General features: G+C 41.1%; 1 protein-coding gene across 4 annotated transcripts in view; it reads right to left on the bottom strand.

The window, feature by feature from the left end:
- The window catches only part of fynb (FYN proto-oncogene, Src family tyrosine kinase b), a 65,887-nt gene that overhangs the window by 15,310 nt on the left and 31,072 nt on the right, over window positions 1-19,505 (bottom strand). For 3 of the 4 annotated variants that reach the window (XM_061091634.1, XM_061091631.1, XM_061091633.1), the window contains exons 3-6: window positions 11,292-11,548; window positions 5,815-5,911; window positions 525-623; window positions 11-114 (exon numbers count right to left, since the gene is read on the bottom strand). In XM_061091634.1, coding sequence (XP_060947617.1) covers window positions 11-114; window positions 525-623; window positions 5,815-5,911; window positions 11,292-11,538 — 547 coding nt within the window. In that variant the 5' untranslated portion in view covers window positions 11,539-11,548. Of the gene's footprint in view, window positions 1-10; window positions 115-524; window positions 624-5,814; window positions 5,912-11,291; window positions 11,549-14,952; window positions 15,004-19,505 lie in introns of those variants that run through there. The other variant, XM_061091632.1, reaches the window with a different exon arrangement.

Raw genomic sequence — 19,505 nt, 5'->3', positions numbered from 1 at the left:
GTGGTTTTACCCTTTGTGGTTTCACTCTCCCGAATGAGATAGGTGCCTCTTGGGTTGCCTGTGGACAGCAGCTGCCTCTCTGCATCTTTACGGCCCAGTTTACCAAAGTACCAGCTGCAATTAGAAGACACAACATGTCAACTCTAACAATAGATTTACAAGACCATGATGAACTGCAGGCACTTTTACTTAAATGGAAAGTACAACCCATCAGCAGTGCACAGGATTTTCTGGCTCCTTCTTAGTCAACTCTGGGAGATCCTATATGTGCCATCCTCATGATCTGAAGGAATGATGTGTTGTGAAGATTTTTCGAAAGTAAAACCACCCAAGATACATTTACCTCCCAGCCACAGTCTGGCTGACATTTCAAACTAATATAGCCTCACATAAATGTCATTTTATCAGGCCAGAAGAAACTGCTCTACAGGGAGAGAAGAATTCTGCACATTTGCCGTTGTGTACCGTGATTCAGGATCATTGATACACATACACAAACGCACACACACAAACACACAACTTACTCCTCAGCCTGGATCGAGTCCACTGGAGCCACATAATTACTGGGAATGAAGCCGCTGCCACCAGAGGTGAGAGAGCGAGCGTCCCACCAGTCCCCTTCGCTGAAAGAGAGGGAGTGGGTAGGGGCACAATAGACACAAGTTAATACACTTTACTTCATACTGTGTGTGCGACAGTCGCTGTGTGCCACTGAACACACAAAAGAGCAGCTTTAGTTTGACCTGCTCATTTCTGTCCATGTGGATGACATCCAGGAGTTAGTAGTGGGTGTAACACAGCAGAAAGGTAGTCTGGGATTAGTTGAGTTCTGGAGCCACCCATACTAAAATCTGCTTACACAAAGAAATGGGAGCTGCCTAAGAGTATTTCAATATTTTGGGAAAGTGAACATTTCACATAATTATGACAGAGCTGCGGCAATAAACCTTAAGTTACCAGCTGCCTTCTTAAAAAACATCATTAGATCGATATGGCAACACATAGAACAACCAATAAACATACATTCAACATAAACCATGATGAAGTTTGTGATCTTTAGTTATCCGACCTATATGATTTTCCCAGAGTGACTAAAACCACGAAACATTTGAAATCATTCCAGAGAATTTAAATTCCTAAAAGATGTTTTTTTTCATTTTCCTGAATGACAATTGTTCAACAAGCATCTCTAAGGTTCACACATAATATGATTGCATCTGAGTTGTTGTAGCGAAAGGAAATACAAAATAGATTTGAAGTATACTATCATCTCAAGTCAGAATAATAGGATACAGGAATAAATTTTACGTATTATTTTAAAATGTAAATATATCAAGTGGTAGAAATTCCATGTCATGTTATATATTATGTGTTTGTGAACTGCAACTTACACAGACATGGATGGATCTGTCTGTGCTGGAAGAAAGCAAGTAAAAGTATTTCACTAAAATCCTAAACTATTTTGTAAAGACACATTGAACTTCACAGTGTTTTTCAGTGTCTGCAGTCAATTGCTTGTGGCTGAACTTTGAAGTTTAGCTGCTTTGAAACTGTTGAAAGTGAAAAAGAGGGCAGAGGAGGAGGGAGGCGAGGCTCCTTAAAGACCTCTCAGCCTGGACGCGCACAGAACCATTTGTGTCTTTCTCTATGAGCCTTTGACTCTTTCATCCGTCCAGCCTCTCAGCTGCTCATCTTCCCACATTTCACTTTCTTTCTAAACTTTAATATTGCCTGTGTCTGAAGCCTAAAATTGTATCATACTTCCCCTAATATATGTTTTCACTTAAAAGGCATTAAAGCTCTTTATTTGGGCACATTACTTTAAAGTACCTGGATGGTAAGTCATATTAAACCATTACATTACATCTAATATTTGTCAGATTTTCAAAATGAAAAGACTAAATTACTCTGGTAGCTTCACTCAACACTATTAGCTAACTTTAGGTGAATTCTGTTATCTCCTGTCTGATGTTTACTGTGCTCCTATCAACTGCTCAATTTCAAAAGGGAATGATGCCACCTAGAGATATTTTCAGCACAGGTATCTTGGTACGGTGATGTTCCTCCATGATTCCTCCCCATTAGTTTTTCTCTACTAATAACCATTTTAACTGTAAAGCATCGATGTGTTAGGCATTAAGATTAAGAAAACTCCACAGCCCTTTAGTAACTCTGAATTTTAAAACCACACAAAACAATTACTTTATTTAAAAATGCAGAGTTATGTCTGTGGCAATATTTGGCTTCATTCCTGCAGGCTTCACTATTATTAGAACAAACATTAGATCAGACTTAACATGTGTTACAATTAAAGCAAAGTCTGAGCCGTTTTCCATTGTCATTTTTTCTATTTTCTAGTATATAAAATTATTAACAACCAAAAGGTCAATTGATCACTAATGCCAATAATCAAATCATTATGCATTTGCTAAGTTTGTTTTTATTGCATGTTCCCCGTTTAACTTTGATTGTTAAACAAATTCCTGTTTTTACCATAGACTGGTTTTTACCAGCCCTTTTTCAAACACATTTTGAAAATACACATAAAAGCACATACACCTCAATTAGCTGATGAAAACAGTCCCAAATAAATGTGACATTTCTTGCTCTTTGAGGGACATTTGCTAAAAAGACAGTGTTTTAGAAAATTACTGAGCTGTTTTTTTTTTTTTTTTTATATATTCGTGACCTGATCAATGTGCTTGTGAGAAACTGAAGGTACTGAGAGGGGGACATGTTCAGCCAACATCTATTACTACTTTAGGTTCTGTTGACAGATAGAAAAAGAAAATAACAAATAAATAAACTTTAAGGTCATTAAAGCAAAGAAGACAGTAGTCAAACTAAGTGATGGCGGTTTCTATGTTGTTACTGACATCCACTTCGGTTTACTTTCACTTCTGCAAAGACTCTGTACATCTCCACCCTCTCCCTTCATTCTTCATTCCTCCACACTTCAGTATCCAGCTGCCCTTAGAGACAGATAGCAATGGTGCTTTACTGTCCGTCATTACCAATTCTTACACATGAATGCACAATCCCACATGTTCATTCTCCTTCCCCCATCCCCGAGCTTTGACAGTGGTCCCTCTCAAACACTCGTCCACCCAGTGCTTGCTTCTATCACATCCCTTACACACCAGGAGGGATTGTCTGTCGGCGTGTGTTTGTGTTTATGAGAGAGAGAGTGAACGCAGTGGAGGACGGGGGGAGGAGAGAAGCATTGTAAGGTCCTTCATTTATGCTGGGTGAAGCCATGATAGGGGATCGCCTGGGGACGAAATCCCAGGCAGAAACAGGCCTGCTTCCCTTTTGTTCGCAGAGGATCCATCAGGAGGGGAGGGAGGGATTCAACAATCTGTCTTCTGAGGGAGAAAAAGTATGTCTGACTCAGGGGATGTGTGGTATGAGATGTGCCCGGTATGTGTGTTTGCATGAAGACAGAGAGACATAAACAGACAGGGCGGAGTAGGCCTCAGTCTGTCCCGCTGCCTCTTGTCTCCAGAAAACAAACCCCATTAAAGCAACTCTCCTCCACCACAAGAAGACAGAGGACAACAAGAGTAAACAAAGAGCCTCCCTCCTGTCTGGAAAAGGATTCAGAACCTCTCCACGTGGTGACTGCTGATGAGAGAATAATTAAACACACGACTGTGTTGACAGAGGGGAGGTGCAATGTACAGCACCATTCACTATAACACACTGTGTGTATTCATAGCCTGCAGCTGAATCACAACAATGCTATTTACATTTACCTACAGTGCAGACTTGCAGCGGTCAGTCAAAACCGAAGCTATTTTTTGACTATTTCTGGAGAAGCTACATAATAACACGCTCACAGTGTTTCATAAACAGCCCGGGCAGAATGCAGAACCTTGTAAACATTCAGGGCAGGGGGCCTGTTTCCTGGTGGATGTCATCCCAAAACAAAAAGGGACAACATTGCCATGTGTCAGCTGAGCCAGTACCGTGATCTCTGCCCATCCTACATCACATGAGCCCTGCCTGTTTTGGCATCTGTCACTCACTTCCTGCCAACTCTGACATGCTGGAGCAGATGGGGATTTAAGGAGTCTTTCCGCCTTTGTCCAGTAGGGGTCAGTCTGGCTGGGGAGAAGACAGTAAGGGTTAGTCTTGCTGTGGCGGCAAGGCATGGGCAGATAGAGTGAGGTGGAGAGGAGTGAGAGGGAGGAGGAGAGAAGGGTTGAAGATGCTGCTCTGTCTGGCTCCTGCTGAGGAGAGGAGAGGAGGTGGAGGCGGTCTCTGCAGCTATGATAGTGTCTTCTTCCTGCTCTGGCAGAGGCCCAGCAGGGACCCAGGTGTGCAGTGAAATGTGCAAGACGCCGGCTTGGACAGGATGCTCACTGGATGTGGGGAGGAGGAAGACTGACCTGGCGGGGGCCCCACACTGAAGCGATAAGGCAGCCGTGTACAGTTGAGTTGTTACAATTCTGCAAAGGGTAGCTGACAGTACATGCCATGAACATTAACTAACCATCATTAATTTGACTAATATTAGCAAACAATGCATCACTACTAGGCCTAAGGTGTGATTTCCACTGGAGACGTCTGGGAATGTTTGCCCTTTGCCCTGGATTTGAGCAGCTACAAACAGGCTCCCCCGCTGAAGCAGTATTGTAGCCTGGATCTTAGTAACAGTGAGACGATGACTCCCCAAAACATGAAGGTCTGCAGTTCCCTACTGATTTCATATGAACTTTCTGGGAAATAACTTCTCTTCTCTGGTAGAAACTATAAAGAAAATAATAATTTCTCTGAAAATAAAATCATTTACTTTATTTATTCAAATCCAAATAAATAGTCAATTATCCATAATTTGCTTTAGGAAACCATACACTTCATATATGTTGAATTGTTAGCTTGACTGCCTTATGCTAGCAATGACTATATTAGAATGAATTCATTAGAAATGCAATGCTGACTCACTTTCTCTTCTTTCATCGTATTTAAAACCATAGTGGTTTCCAGGAAACCTCTTCACTGAGACAGATTAGACAACTCAGGCGAGTGCAGAAATGAATGAACACCTGGAACAGTTTTGGAACAGTTCTAAAAACGAGTTTGATGAGTGCCAGTATCCAGTCCTACTACTATCATTATAAAAAGCACCACCACCAAAGTCATAAAGTCATACTGTGTTATCTGATACAAATACCATTCCCATGGTGTCACTTCTCTTTCCACACAAACCTAGATTGTGTGTGTGTGTGTGTGTGTGTGTGTCTGTGTGTGTGTGTTTTATTTGGAAGAAAGACTGGCCAACATCACAGTTTGTGTAATAGGTCACTTCCTGTCCAAAATCAGCAGAACACCACACTCATCACTGCTGGCTGGAGAGAAGCTGCTCCACCCTTTGGAAATCTCACATAAACTTCTTAATGCTGATTGTCATATTACATGTTCAAGCCACCACTTTTACCTCATTTGATTTGCCTTGCAGCCTTTAATGTTGTACCTTATAAAAAGCTCCTGCCAATCCAGACTTTCTGAAGCTATTGAGTGGATTTAAGCCTTTTTTTATAAGTAAAATGATTCACTTTTGGAGGCTGACTGGTAGGTAGCTGTATCGTTCAACAACGTGAGGTAAAGCTAATTTATTTTGGGCTCCAACTTGCTCCAGATTATGAAACCAAAACACTTAATTTCCATGGAGGAGCTGCTACTTTCACTGCTGAAATTGTGAAGCACTGCCTGTTCCCCTTCTAGCAGCTTGCGCTATTCCCTGTAAGACAGTGATAAAAGGGGCATTCCACCCGAGTGCAGACAGTGTGATAAGCAGCTGCAGCTACTTACGTGCTGTTGATAATCTGGAACCGTTCTCCTTTCCTGAAGGTGAGGTCATCTTCTGTCCGCGCCTCGTAGTCGTAAAGTGCCACAAAGAGGGTGACTCCTGCAGGAGCAATAAAAACTCAGGGTCATCACTCGGCAGATTAGCGAGATGAGAAAATGAAGTTCAGAATTCAGAATCACATGCTGGACTGATGAAAGCTCCTGCACACTGAACACATAAGGACCAATCTCTGGATTAATTGCAAGTCTGTTGTGTTGAATTTAATATGGAGGTCATCAAATTTAACGGTTTATAACAGAGAAGCACTTATCTCCCAACATTTACTGTAATGTACTTGGGCTTGCTGTAGGTTACATTTGGTCAGAAGAGGATCATGAATGTTTTGGTCATTTTACCACTTTGATCCCGACAGAAATATCTAGACTCTAGAATTATTTATAATAACTTTTTATTAATAGCTATTCATGATTCGCAGACGTTAAATCATTATAATTTCTGTCCCTTGCTTTTGAGCCAGTGCTATCAAGCTTCTGTTAGTCAGTGGACATCTTTAAGCACTTGGTGAATTGGTGCAGTTTTGTTGATCCCTATGTTCAAAATGAAATATCTCAACAACTGCCATGGTGCAGAACTGTAATAACTTTGACAACCTGTGACTTATCATCAAGCACCATAATCTGCTGAAAACGTATCACACTGCCATCAGCTCCATCTGTACTGAAGTGTGTTTCGTTCTCACATGCTAAATGCAAGACACTTTGAGAAAGATAAATGAGGAAAGAGGATGGATGTAGCACAGTGGGCTTTTCAAGTGTGGTATTAACAGTTATCAACACTTTTGTCTTTAGACATGGTCAGGTGACATGGGGTATAAACGAACTAATTCCAATCATGTTAAATCCCCTTTGTCTTGTTTTATTTTTATTATATATTAACCTCCACCTACTGTTTTACTTCAGCTTTGATGACGGCAGAATAACCTTTGAGAATGGTGCTGTGATCTCGGGGGTCAAACTGAATTTGTGTAATCTGTTCAATTATGCTCGGAGTAAATTAAGGTACAATGTAAATTTACATTGTGAATAGACGGACAGTTTCTACTTACTTTTAATTGGGGTTAGGGTTAAATAAAGGTCTGAGGACTGGGATGATTTTACTGTCAAACCTTGATGAGTGAATAGGACACTGAGGTCTTTCTCTAAAAAAGAGCATCAGTTAAAACCCTATAGTATTTTAGATAGAAACAACACTGCCAAACATTTGCCTGTTTCAAACACCTGAGTTGCACAAACTGACAGTAATGTGAACAAGAGCAGCCAGGGAAAGTGCTTCTGACACTGAACTGTCCAGGGACAGACTCTGGGATTTGGACTTTCTTACTCCAGTTTGACTGCAATTGGACAGGGAATCTACACCTCTCTAGATAAAGACCAGTGACCTGAAAAACCTTTTCAGCCATTCCATTATTATCTCACTGACAGCTCTGCAGAAGCATCGCAGTGGCCCAAAATATAGAATTTGTTTGCAAAAAGTGTTTTTCCAGGTTTTCATGTGAGTTCCTTAAAGCTCAAGTCTATTTACAATTCAGACAAACGTGTATATTCTAGTTAAAAGGAAACTATAGGATTATTGTTATTATAAGTGCTAAATACACCTTAAGTCTTCATGCTATTGGCAAACTAATGTTTCCAGGTTCTCTAGACTGAACGTTCTCTGCAGTAAGACAGAAACAATCCCATATGCCTATCATGTTCTGTATGCAGCGGAAAAAAAACAAGAAATGTAACTGAAACGTTTAACCCTGCAGAATAGGATGATATTTTTCACATTCTGTCCAGACTCCTGCAACTTTTTCAATTTTGCAAACCTGCAAAGCTCAGCACCAGAACTGAGCCCTTTGCTGCAATTATCTGTACATCCGTTCTGGACCCAACCCTGCCTGACACATTAATATAAGACGTGTTACCTGCTGCTGCCGCTGGACAGTACACAGTTGAAACTTTAGGGATAAAACAACAAGGAACTAAGCCAATGTTAAAAAGTTTTTATAAAATAAATACAAATTGACCTGTCATTGATAGGTTTGCGAACACTCCAGTGTATTGTTTTGTTTTGAGATTAAAGGACAGTTTTTTTCATTGATTTATAAAAAACATTACACATAAAGTATTTGATATAAGAAGAAAGAGGTGAACAGATGTGTGTCTGGAAGGTTCAAGTTGAACCAGATTTGTAAACTGGGATTGATGTTACTTATGGACAGTTTAGATGAAACATTTTACTTTTGATTAATGTATCTGTGGGTTTGTTTCCATGGTGTCTAATAGTGTGATAGCTCATCTTTATTTGTAATACTGTTAGGAAATATATTCAAAGCTATCAATTAAGACTCAAATTGTAATAAAAAAAAATTATCCTTGAAAACATTTGTAGTGCCATCTAGCCCATTATCTTAGCAATAGCTTGATTCAGTTTGCCTCATAACAGGAGCATGTTGAAATAAGACAAAAAGTGTTTCTCAGCTGTTACATGCCTCTGAGTGTTTGACAGATGGAAGTTAAATGGGCACTTGTCCAAAGTCCACTTAAACTCTCTTTATAGCATTTATTCAAGTCATTTCGCTTCAGACACTCTCACCAGGCTGAGGCTTTCTGGGTGATATGTGAGGCTCTTGCTGATAGGACCGCAGATAGAGAGGACCTGCTGCTATTCATGTGTTTACAAACAAGAGAGGGGGAGGATGTTAATCTGATTGAAACACTTTGCTTTTATAACCTTCACAACAGTAACAAGTCCTTGAATGCATCTCAGCATGCGCTGTTAGGACGTTCCATTAGGTCGGCAAAGGTGGGAGCAAGGTATAAACCGGTTTGTTCTTGCTCGTCACAATTGTCTACCAGGGTCCTACTCAGTTAGTTATATTATATCAAAGGAGTAGCTGTAACTTTCCATTTGGGTGAGAAAATCATCAGCAAAAGATCAACTGATAATCAATACACTGTCTTTCTGCCAGCTGCAGTGTGAGTGTGGTGGGGTGATTGTAGCTGTAACGGAAACAAGCTGGGCAGCTGTGTTCGAACAGAGGTTGGGAGGGAAGGGCAGCTTATGTCCAAATGTTCCCACTGGGAGAAAATTAAAAAGCTAAACCTCTCTCCTTCACTGCCACAGTGTGGATTTGGATTATACAGCGCAGAAAATAATCCATACTTTGAGGCAGAGGACTCCTGCCAAGTTGAGTGGAAAAGCTGAGTTCCTCTGCACAGCAGCCCGGGCTCAGTCAAACATAAAGGATATCCTGAGTAGGAATATTCCCTACATACACAATGGGCCGACTGCACAAAGCCCTGCACTAATGCCCGCCGGACGTTCCTGACAGGGCCAGGGTGGGGTCGATAGTGGAGCTGTAGCAGTGGCTGGGATGATTGTTAGTATTTTGGATCCAATGGGAAGTCTTCACATCAGAAGCAATGTTTGTGCTTTTGCATTCAGAGGTGTGCGTGTATCATATGCAGGCAGCTGGAACAGAACACTAACTGTGTGGAGATGGAGATGACAGAAATGACTCTCCCACTTCAGTTTGTGTGGCATATATTTTCTCTCTTTTTTCATACAGTTAAGACTAAACAAGGATCCTTCAAATTAATAATATTACTTGTACTTGTTATTCGGAAAATTACATCTGTCTCAGTTTTTGTCCACACTTGCGCCTGTGATTGCTCAGTTGTGACAGGAAAGGCTTGGCCAATTTTGTATCCACTGATTTGTTTGGGGTAGCTGTGCCTCAGAGGTTAGAGCGCGTCATCCACTAACCAGAGGGTCGGCAGTTTGATCCCTGTCTCCCCCATACTGAATGCCTAAGTGTCCTAGGCCAAGATACCGAACCCCCAAGTTGTCATAAAGACAAGAAAAGTGCTAGAATAGTGTTCTACTTCACTTCTATAGCTAAAAACAGGATTTTGTTTTTATTCCTCGGCAGTACAGACTGGTCTAACTTTTACCATGTTAAAGTTTGTTTTTTTGTATTTTTTCCTTAGTCTTGTTGAGGGTTAAGGGCAAAGGATGTCACACATTGTTAAAGCCATATGAGACAAATTGTGATTTGTAAAAATGGGCTATACAAATAAAATTGATTGATTGATTGACCGATCCACTCAATCAACATTGCGAGGCCCTGAACTTGGCAGCATTACCTTGCACTCTGTGTAGCACTCTGTTCAGATTTTACACCTCACTGTGTTTGTTGCTCAAAGTTCAATCAGTTTCAACTCTGACATTATTTGGCATTGACCTTTCAGTGTGCAACTAATGTGATCACAGCTGTTCGTGACATAACCTGAGAACAACCTTTGATAAAGGGTCAGCTAGAAAAGTTAACACTGTTTGCTCTGGAGCTCCCAGAACTCTACGACACCCAAATAATATCCCACCATCTTGGAATGAAGATTACAGGAACATGGAGCACCAGTAAATAAAAAAGTGGCACTTTTCTGCTGTTTGGTTTATGTAGCTATCATAAACCGACACCATACTTTGCAATGTGATGTGTCCCGCCTTGTTGTGTACATTCAAGCAACTTGCACGTTGAAAGTGCTTCAACGTAAACATTAGGGTGTATGCTGAGGCTAAATGAACCTGCTTCAATGAATCTATAAAGACACAAGGACAAAGGAAGGAGACTGAAGGAAACAGAGAGAAGTGGAGCCTAATGAGTTCTGAGATCAGTCGGGGAGTGAACACAAACACCCAGGCACCCTCACATACACACACACCACTATGTTGTTGGCAGCAAGCCTACAGCTAACATCTGTACAGTTGGTTCACTTGCTGTTTGGTGCCAATAAACACAAATGGTCCAGCTGTTAAATGTGCCTGAATGTCACCTATGGAGTCACGATGAGGAACATGAACAGTAGGACCTTTGAGAGGACTTACTGCTCCTTCATGTTAAATTAGCTAGGGCGCTTCAACATTAACCTCTCTGTACATATTTCCAGTTGGGAAAGTTGGGGGGACCCGAGGTTGAACCCATAAGATAAAATCCCCAGTGAGCAACTATAGGACATAGGTACTGTAGTTAGAAGGCTACCTATTCTAAGTCTGAGGGCATTGTGACCTGGAAACAGATCAGTGTCAGACCTTGGATGTGCTTTTACTTCTTTAGTAACTGTGCTAACCCCAACAGCAAATCTGTTCAACTGAAACATGTTTTTTACGATAAACATGTACTGTATATCCTGTTCAATAGCTTTTTGTTACTTTCACATTCATTCAAGCATCTGAAAGTGTAAGTGAGTATGTGTTGTCTTCAATTCCGCTGAAAGAAAATAAACCTCTGTGCACTGACTGAGCAGTTCTGATAATATAAGTTTGAGCAAAATGTGCAAGCAGGAATACGATTTTTACTGCTAGTGGTTTTCTCACACACTTCTGATCAATTCCGTTCTGATATCTTTGCGCATCACATCATCATGTCCCTTACCCGTCCCAACGCGGGTCCTCAGGGTTCCAGTGTGTGAGGAGGTGCTGACCCCTCCGAAGACGGTCATCCCCTGTCCAACTGGGGCGTGGAAGTTGTTATAGTTGGGGATGGCGTTGAACCCGGAACTGGGGTAGTGCTGCGGTGTGGGGTCGGCCCCATAGCGGTAGCCGGGTCCTTGGGAGATGTTGGTATCTCTGTTGTCTGTAAGTTTGGTTGCTTCCTTATCCTTGCATTGGACACAGCCCATTCTCTATAATCTGAGCGAGAACGACAAGAACAAAAAAACATTCGGTTGGTTTAGAAGAAACATGATTTGAGCAACAACACTGAAAGACAAGTGGTTAGAAGAATTCAAACACATGAAATAAAAACAGAATGTCTGTGTGCTAAGATAAAAACCTCAGAGGATTTATATAAGACCCCAGGTTATGGATGTACAAAGAAGCATTTAGATCATAAATTCTTCATTGAATGTGATAGTGGATGATTGCATCAATGACTGGGCGGCTGTGGCTGGGGTAGAGCGGTCGTCCTCCAACCTGAAGGTCGGCAGTTCTATCCCCAGTCTGACCCATCTGCATGTCGAAGTCTCCTTGGGCAAGATGCTGAATCCCGAATTGCCCCTCATAGAATAACAAAGTGCTGCTAATAGATGCACTGTATGAATGTGTGTGTGAATAAGTGAATGTAAAACTGTACTGTAAAGAGCTTTGAGTGGTCATCAAGACTAGAAAAGCATTATATAAATACAAACCATTTACGAAAACAATCAACAAAAATAAGTTAAATGAATAAGATGAAACAAGCCGTCTGCAAGAAGAATGAGCTGAAAGAAAAGCACTCGGCTGCTCGGCACACCAAACACAACTAAACTTATCGCTCTGCTGGAAGTTTCCCCCTCACAGTGCTTTCTCTGAAGATGACACCCTTCCAATGAATAGCACACTGGTCTTGGAGGAAGACACTTTTTTTTATAGCCTTACACATAGCTTGGTCTCTGGATGACTCATACAAGCAGTCTCTTTTAGGTCAGAGGGAAAAACACTTCTCATCACATTGATGTCAAGGAGGCTGGCCTGAGAGAGAGGGAAATGTTGAGACAAGGCACTTTCAACCATGTTAATGTTAAAGGTTATATAGATGATTTTTACGTGACTATTCATGAGACTAGATGTCTCTCCCAATAGCACCAAAACAAATGATTTGTTGACGTCGTGCCGGGAGAGTCTCAAGAAGTTCCAAACCTAAGTGGGAGTGACCCCGAAACACACACGCTGAAGCACAAAATAAATAGAGTTACACAGGTGAACCAGAATCTAAGCCTGCATGCGAAACAACTTAAATGTTGTCGTAACCCTAGTAGTGGTATTTTCTTTAGTAATTTCAGTCTAGACGATTTTTGATGGGGCTGCACCTTGCTTCCTATTGTCTGCATCTCCCAGCATTCGGCAGCTCATATATTTCTTGTTTAAAAATAAATATATTCCTTGTCAGCATTGTGGAGGGTGTTTATGTGAACAAACTTATTATTAATGTACAAAACCAAACAGGAGGTGCCGTGTTTAGGTTCAGTGTGAGTGTCTGTGATTACAGGTCCTTGCTGTGCAGGAAATTTACAAGGTGAATAAAAATGCACAATGTGTGGCCTGCGTAAGGAATGTGTTCACCTGACAACCAAATCTTCATTTGGAAAAGTATTTTTATGACTTTATGTTGAGAGAAAAATTCAGAATTTTTGACTTTGTTCAAACTCTGGTGACTATAACGAACAATGTATTTTAAAAGAAGCTCTCCACCACTTTCACATGTCAAACTTTGTTTATAATTCAAACAGCAGTATAATATGTTCTGTGGCTCAAGTGACATCACTGGGGGATCTTAGGTGTCGTTCAGGCTTGAAGGTCAAGTTGCATTCTGGGAATTTTAAAAGGCTTTTCAAGCTTGACCCCTGAGCTCAGCTCCTGCTGTTTTTTTTAATTTAATTTTTCCAAATATTAATTTTACAAGTCCCCCAAACCTTATGGAAGTGCCAAACAATCACTGATGTGGTAACTGTGGTGTGGTACTGCATAAGATCGGACTTTTCTTTGAAATAAACCAAAACTTGTGGTTTGCAACAAAGCAGCAGACAACTATGTGTCAGAAAAGAAGGAATTTTAACTGTAACTAACTAAATATCATGAAAATGACACAGTCTTCTCGTGGATCATTCCTCGTGGTTTCACCACCATGACTGTTCCTCAGGCCAACATTGGAGGTTCATGTGAAATGATCCACTGCTTGATGTAGGCAGACTGTCCGGAAACATGCCGAGCACGTTACTTAGAGGATGAACTGTTTCCATTTTGACTGCTCTATGATGTTTTCTCTGGCACCAGCTACGTGCGAACATCAGCTGTGTTTAAGTCCTTCAGCCCAACATTTTCTTTCGGAAGGGTGTTATTCTAGTTATTTATCTCTGTCCCAGACGGATCTAAGGCTTTGTCCTTTAAACAACTACTCAGAGCTGTTGGCTGTGTTATTCTGGTCTTACCTCTGGCTTACAAATTCCATAGATCTGAATAAGGGAATCCCAGATTTGCAGATGACAGCTTGAGAAAAATAAGCTTTTATCAAATTATTACATTTGATATGTTCTTATCTTCTCTCTTCCCCATTTCTCTCCTCTCACCCTCCCCCAACCACACTCCATTATATAGTATGCTGTACATTATTTACCTCAATGTCTATAAATGTTCAGAACGGTTAAATGGAATCATCCCTCTTCAGTTTAACAGTCTTAACTCAGTACGTTTGTTCACTAAAGAAAAAGGGGGAAATATATGAATGATATAATTTTGGTTTAACAAATTTTTTTTAAAGTTGCCCGTAGGCGGACAAGGAGGTCTTTAACCTTGTACCTGTTGACATTGCATGCAGCTTTTTTTCTCACAATCAAAGCTTTCACACAATGATCAAGTGCTAACCTCTATAGGCTGAGTCCTTGTTAATCCCAGAGTATCACACAGACAAACCTTCCACCAATTAGCACAGAAGCCCCACACTGACTGACACACTGTGACCACTCTCTTTCAACATAATTACAGACTGATCCCTTAGATGGCCCGCTGGTGCAGACAGAAGCCTAAATGCCCGTCAGTACGATCAGAGGTTGTCACAGGAAGTGCGGCTGTTGAAAGCAGAGAATCTAACAGTATGATTTGTGTGTGTCTGTGTGAGAGTTTTTTTCAAGTCTATGCCAAGAATGGGACTTTCAAACTGAACACATTTCTATTCACTTTGTAGAACCTTTCACTTTCATCTGATGTCTTGTTTTCCCTGTTTGGGTGAGTTGCTTTTAAAATTTGCATGATGTTATTTGATTAGAACAGAGAAGAGAAAGAACAGTAAAAGTAAAAGAATTTGTATCCTTTTACTTTTCACAATTCTAAAATGTCAGAGCTGGTGTGGGGATAAGCTTTTCTTAGTGTGACCTCTCAGAATTGAGGATACAGCAGGTTTATTCCATATCTGCATTTATCATGCCAGGTAGGTCGATTGTTAGTAGCAATCAAACACATAAAAGATGAATGGTTAACTTAATAAATAAAAAATAATAATTATGTCCAACTATAAAGCCAGTTAGTTTATCCACAAACATAAAAAAACGAAACAATGTTACCTCGTGGCAAATCCCCCAGAAGTAGGTTGTACACATTTACAACAGCAGGTGGTGCAGTTCTTGGCCCAGGAAGAGAAATATCACCTTGGTGTTTTTTGTATGACCCATGTCAACGACCTAGTATCAAACCCACGGGCAAAGTGAAATGGCTGTCTCACATATGCAGCAGCAGTGCCGTAGAATATGCCGTGACAATGCTGTCAACCAATGCTATAATCCTGTGTGACAGGACACGGGCAGGCAGGGGGGCAGGCAAAGGACCAGGCGACAACAGCACCAATGCTATGCTCAGTGCAAGACTGCAGAGCATCTCTAATCGTATATGCTCACGGCAGAAGCCAGCGCCGAGTGAAAACCACAAGCTGCTCTGCTCTCTGACTCCTTACATAACCGGCGACTGGCAGAGGCAGACTGAATAGGCTTTTGGAAGGGAAACAAGTGTATTGATTCCTTTGAGCTGGAATGTAAGCTGTTCCGGTGCAGATGTTAAATGATAATCTTTGGACGTAGGACAGATAGACATGCCTACTAGTTGTATGGAGCTGGAGGTAGCTGCTTTTGATAGACATTTGAATATGATTACGGGCAGATCACAAATGATGACAGTCTCAAAAACACATAAAAATACACCCGTCCATGTGCAAGCCCACAAACACAGTACCTCTCACCACAGTGATGTGTTAAGTGCTGTGGCGGCTCTGCTGTCACCTGGTGTGACATCACATGTCAAACTGTGAGTAATGACTGTATCTGCTGCTTCCAGACACCCATTTGGAGCATTATTAATCTATTCTGCTGCTGCAGTGACAGACACAGCACACAGAGCCAAAACCACCCAAATGGGAAGACTACCTTAATTACCCATTCCTACATTACCTTTTTACATCACAGACCTAATGAATCAAATGATCCATTAAGCTATTTCCTTGTTGGGATAATTTTACTGTGAGTACACCTTGTGATGGGCAGTAAAGGTTACAAATACTTTAGGCTGGTTCGAGACCTCAGAATCTCCACACCACCAGATTTGTTCAAAAAGGTCTGGTGCTTTGCTTGAGGGCAAGTTTCAACTGGTAGAAGAAATCTAATAATCAGGGTGTCAGCTTCCTATTCAGCAAGATGGCTGCCTCATGCCATCTGTACAAAATGGCATCAACGGGTTGACCCAATGGCTGATTTGTTTGGGCACAGACCACATGGATGCAATACGCGAAAGTGCAAACAGCCAGATTCATTAACTTTCACCCAGCATGTCCCACCTTTATCAAAAATAGGCCCCAAAAAAAAAACATGCAAAAATAGCATCAGAATAATGGTCACAAAACAGGCACCACGCCTGGATAAAGTATTTGGGTATTACATTTTGTATATTTCTGTGATTTGAGTGAGTTAAGTAAAGCACCTGCTACTTCATTAGCATGTTGACTTAATATGATTTGCTATCTAATGAATTTAAATCAGAAAAAATCACACTCTTCACATTTCTTTCCTGAAACTTGACTGGTGTATTGTGTATGTGACATTGCATTTTCCAGTACCACCCACTTCAAACCATTGTGAACAGAACAGCCAAAACAATACTGACAGAGATCTCTTATGTGAAATATGTTGTGTTCATGAAGGAGCCAATGCTTGCAGTAAGAAGCTGATTGGGAAAAGGTGGTTTTCAGGGCTTTAAATGGGAAGCTTTTGAGACCAAAATTGGATCATATACTGTACAGATGAAATTAAGAAATTAGATGTTGTTCAACCATGAGCCTCCAGAGCAACTTCAATGCCTCTTGTCATGTGAGTAGAGTTGCAAAATTCCGGGAATATTCAAAGTTGGAAACTTTCCATGGGAATTAACGGGAATTAACGGGAATATACGGGAATTAACGGGAATAAACTGGAAATGTTGTGGGTAATTTATACTAACTGTATTTACCTTGTCATATACAGACATAAATATAAATATTTTGTTTCGTCATAGGCTGATTTGAGCCCTGTGGAAACTTTGGGCACTTGACTATATGCTTCTGCATCGTTGTGTCATTTTTAACATAGGTCTTTGCACAGTATTTGCAAATGTACACAGCCTTTCCTTCTACATTGGATGGGGTGAAATGCCTCCACACAAGAGAGAGTGCACGTAGCATTGTTCTGTAGAATAAGATGAGAAAAAAGTTTGTAAAAAAACGCCTCAATAGCCCTGCTGTAGTGTGCAGGATGCTGGGAATTATCTGTGCATGTGATGGAAGAATGCACAGTGGAGGGTTGAAATTCAACGTGCAGCGTGTGCTGCATTCCATACATCTTTAAAATAGAGTTTTGAATGATGTTTTTATTGCTCAGCGTTTAATTTGCGTATTTATTATTTTTTCAAAATTCCCAGAATTCCCGAGCTAAACTTCCCATGGAAAGTTTCCGGAAATTTACCGGAAACTTTCCGCCCCTTTGCAACCCTACATATGAGTTCACATTACTACATTCTGTAATTCAATAACAGCAACTTCAATCAATTTGAACAATGGTTTAAACTGTCAGATTATTAAAATCATGTTAAATGCTTTCTGACAAAGATGGCTGTGACAGAAGGCTTGTCTTCCTTCTCATTCCTCTGCAAGCCCAGCAGTGGCCAATGTCACTGACTGCTCTCTTTGAACTGAAGACCCTTTCATCTCTTTATCCCCCCCCCCCCTTCCTTCCCTGCTTTTCACACAGACTCCTCTGCTGATTAATTATTCCTGCTTCACAGAAAAAGATGGCACCTGCTTGCCATTGGGGCCATTTTTTGCTCTGCGCTCCTTCAGGTCTCCAGAGCTTCAGAAAACAGCTCCAGAGGCGACTAAAGCAACATAAACTGGGCATCATAGGATTATTTCACTAAAATAAAACGTCTTAACAATATCAGCAAACATGAATGGTCATGTTCTGCCAAACTTGACAATGCAGCCAACACTACAAAACCTTCCATATTCCCTCATGATTCATATCTGACCAAGTACCTCCTCCCATGTTTCAGTCACTTTAAACATGAAATCAATGAACTCTCAGGGAAAATCCAATTACAGAACTGGACATGACCAGTTGTGGAGTCGGATCTATAATTAGTTAACACAAAAGGTTGTTCACATTACATTGGATAGGGAAAATTCATTAGCTTCTTTAATTGGAGCCAAAGACCTGAAGTACCTGCAGATGTAAAGAGTGTGATTTAAACAGTTCATGGGACGAAAAGCATTGATTAACTCAGCGTGAAATAAGTTGCCAGCTGTGTGCGCTCCATGTATATAAAAAGATGGAGGGATGGAGAAGGATGTAGGTGAGGTGGGGCATCCAGAGGCCCACCCTTGTCCATGTGCCACTTCCAGGTAAATAATTCATGGGACAGAGCTGAACGTATGTGATGGTGTTTGGGGGAGGGATCCTTCTCTGCTGCATTTGTATTTGATGATGAGGTGATAGGGTGGGGTTCATTGAATGCAGGAAAGGAGGGAGGGGGATCTAAGGGGGCTGCTATAGGAAGAGGCGGAGGGAACACTGGTGTATATAATCCCCTCAGGGGATGGATTTTTCCATCCCTTTAGTCATCAGGGTCTGGCAGAAATGTGTCCTTCTGAATGAAAACACCTCCAGAGAGAGTGGAAACAGGGTGGAGGGGCTGGCTAGTAATTTGCTTCACACACAGATTGGAACATACATGTCGAAGCATATATCCTTGACATGGACTCACTTAATTCACCACAATGCACCACAATTTTAGCCTGTTTCCTGATTCACCCTACCTGGTGCAGAGGGGAGGGGGCAGTTTCCTCAGCGGTTGTCAATTACATCACATGGTCACATGTCCCACTGTCCATATAAAAAAGCTTGAATTTATGTTCCTCTGTATCAATGTACTTTCTTGTACAGCATGTAGCTGTCCCAGCTCAGCATCATTGCCCTTGGCATATTCAAGTTGGAATAACTCGATTAATGATTAAACTAATGATTTAGTCTGTCTGCAACTTTGTTAGTTGTTCCATGTTGTTTGGGGAAAACATATCAGAGTGCTGACTGCCGGACAAAACATTGTATATCTCACAGCTGGAATTTCTTTCGTAATATCCTTCAAAAGCTGTTCACATTGATTTGGTTCCCCCTGCTCATATCACTACATAAAGATCAGTTGAAGTTGCTGTGCTTTGACGCAGACAGGCTTACAGCTTGAATACAACTGTAGCCAGCTGTGCTGCTACAGTCACACAAATATTTTGTAATGGCAAATAATTTAATTTCAATATAAGTGAATTTGCTAATTTATTACTCATGTATTATAAACTGTCTCAACAGTGGTGACCTTTGAGAGCAACAGAAAGAGCCAGAGAGCCCTACATGGAAGAATCTATCATGACAGCAATGTGGCACCACCTACATGTTGACTGACTATCTCTATACAAAACCCCCAGCACCACCCACTGAATTTATACTCCTGTGTCTACAATGGCCCTCTTCTCCCCTGGTGAACCAGCATTACCACTGATAATGAAGACAAAGCTGGTTGAATCGCACCCTCTCTCACCTTCCCAGAG

This window comes from Limanda limanda, chromosome 18, assembly GCF_963576545.1.
Source record: "Limanda limanda chromosome 18, fLimLim1.1, whole genome shotgun sequence".
NCBI classification, from domain to species: Eukaryota; Metazoa; Chordata; class Actinopteri; order Pleuronectiformes; family Pleuronectidae; genus Limanda; species Limanda limanda.
The sequence above is the reverse complement of the archived record's forward strand: the minus strand, read 5'-3'. Positions and strand labels throughout refer to the sequence as shown.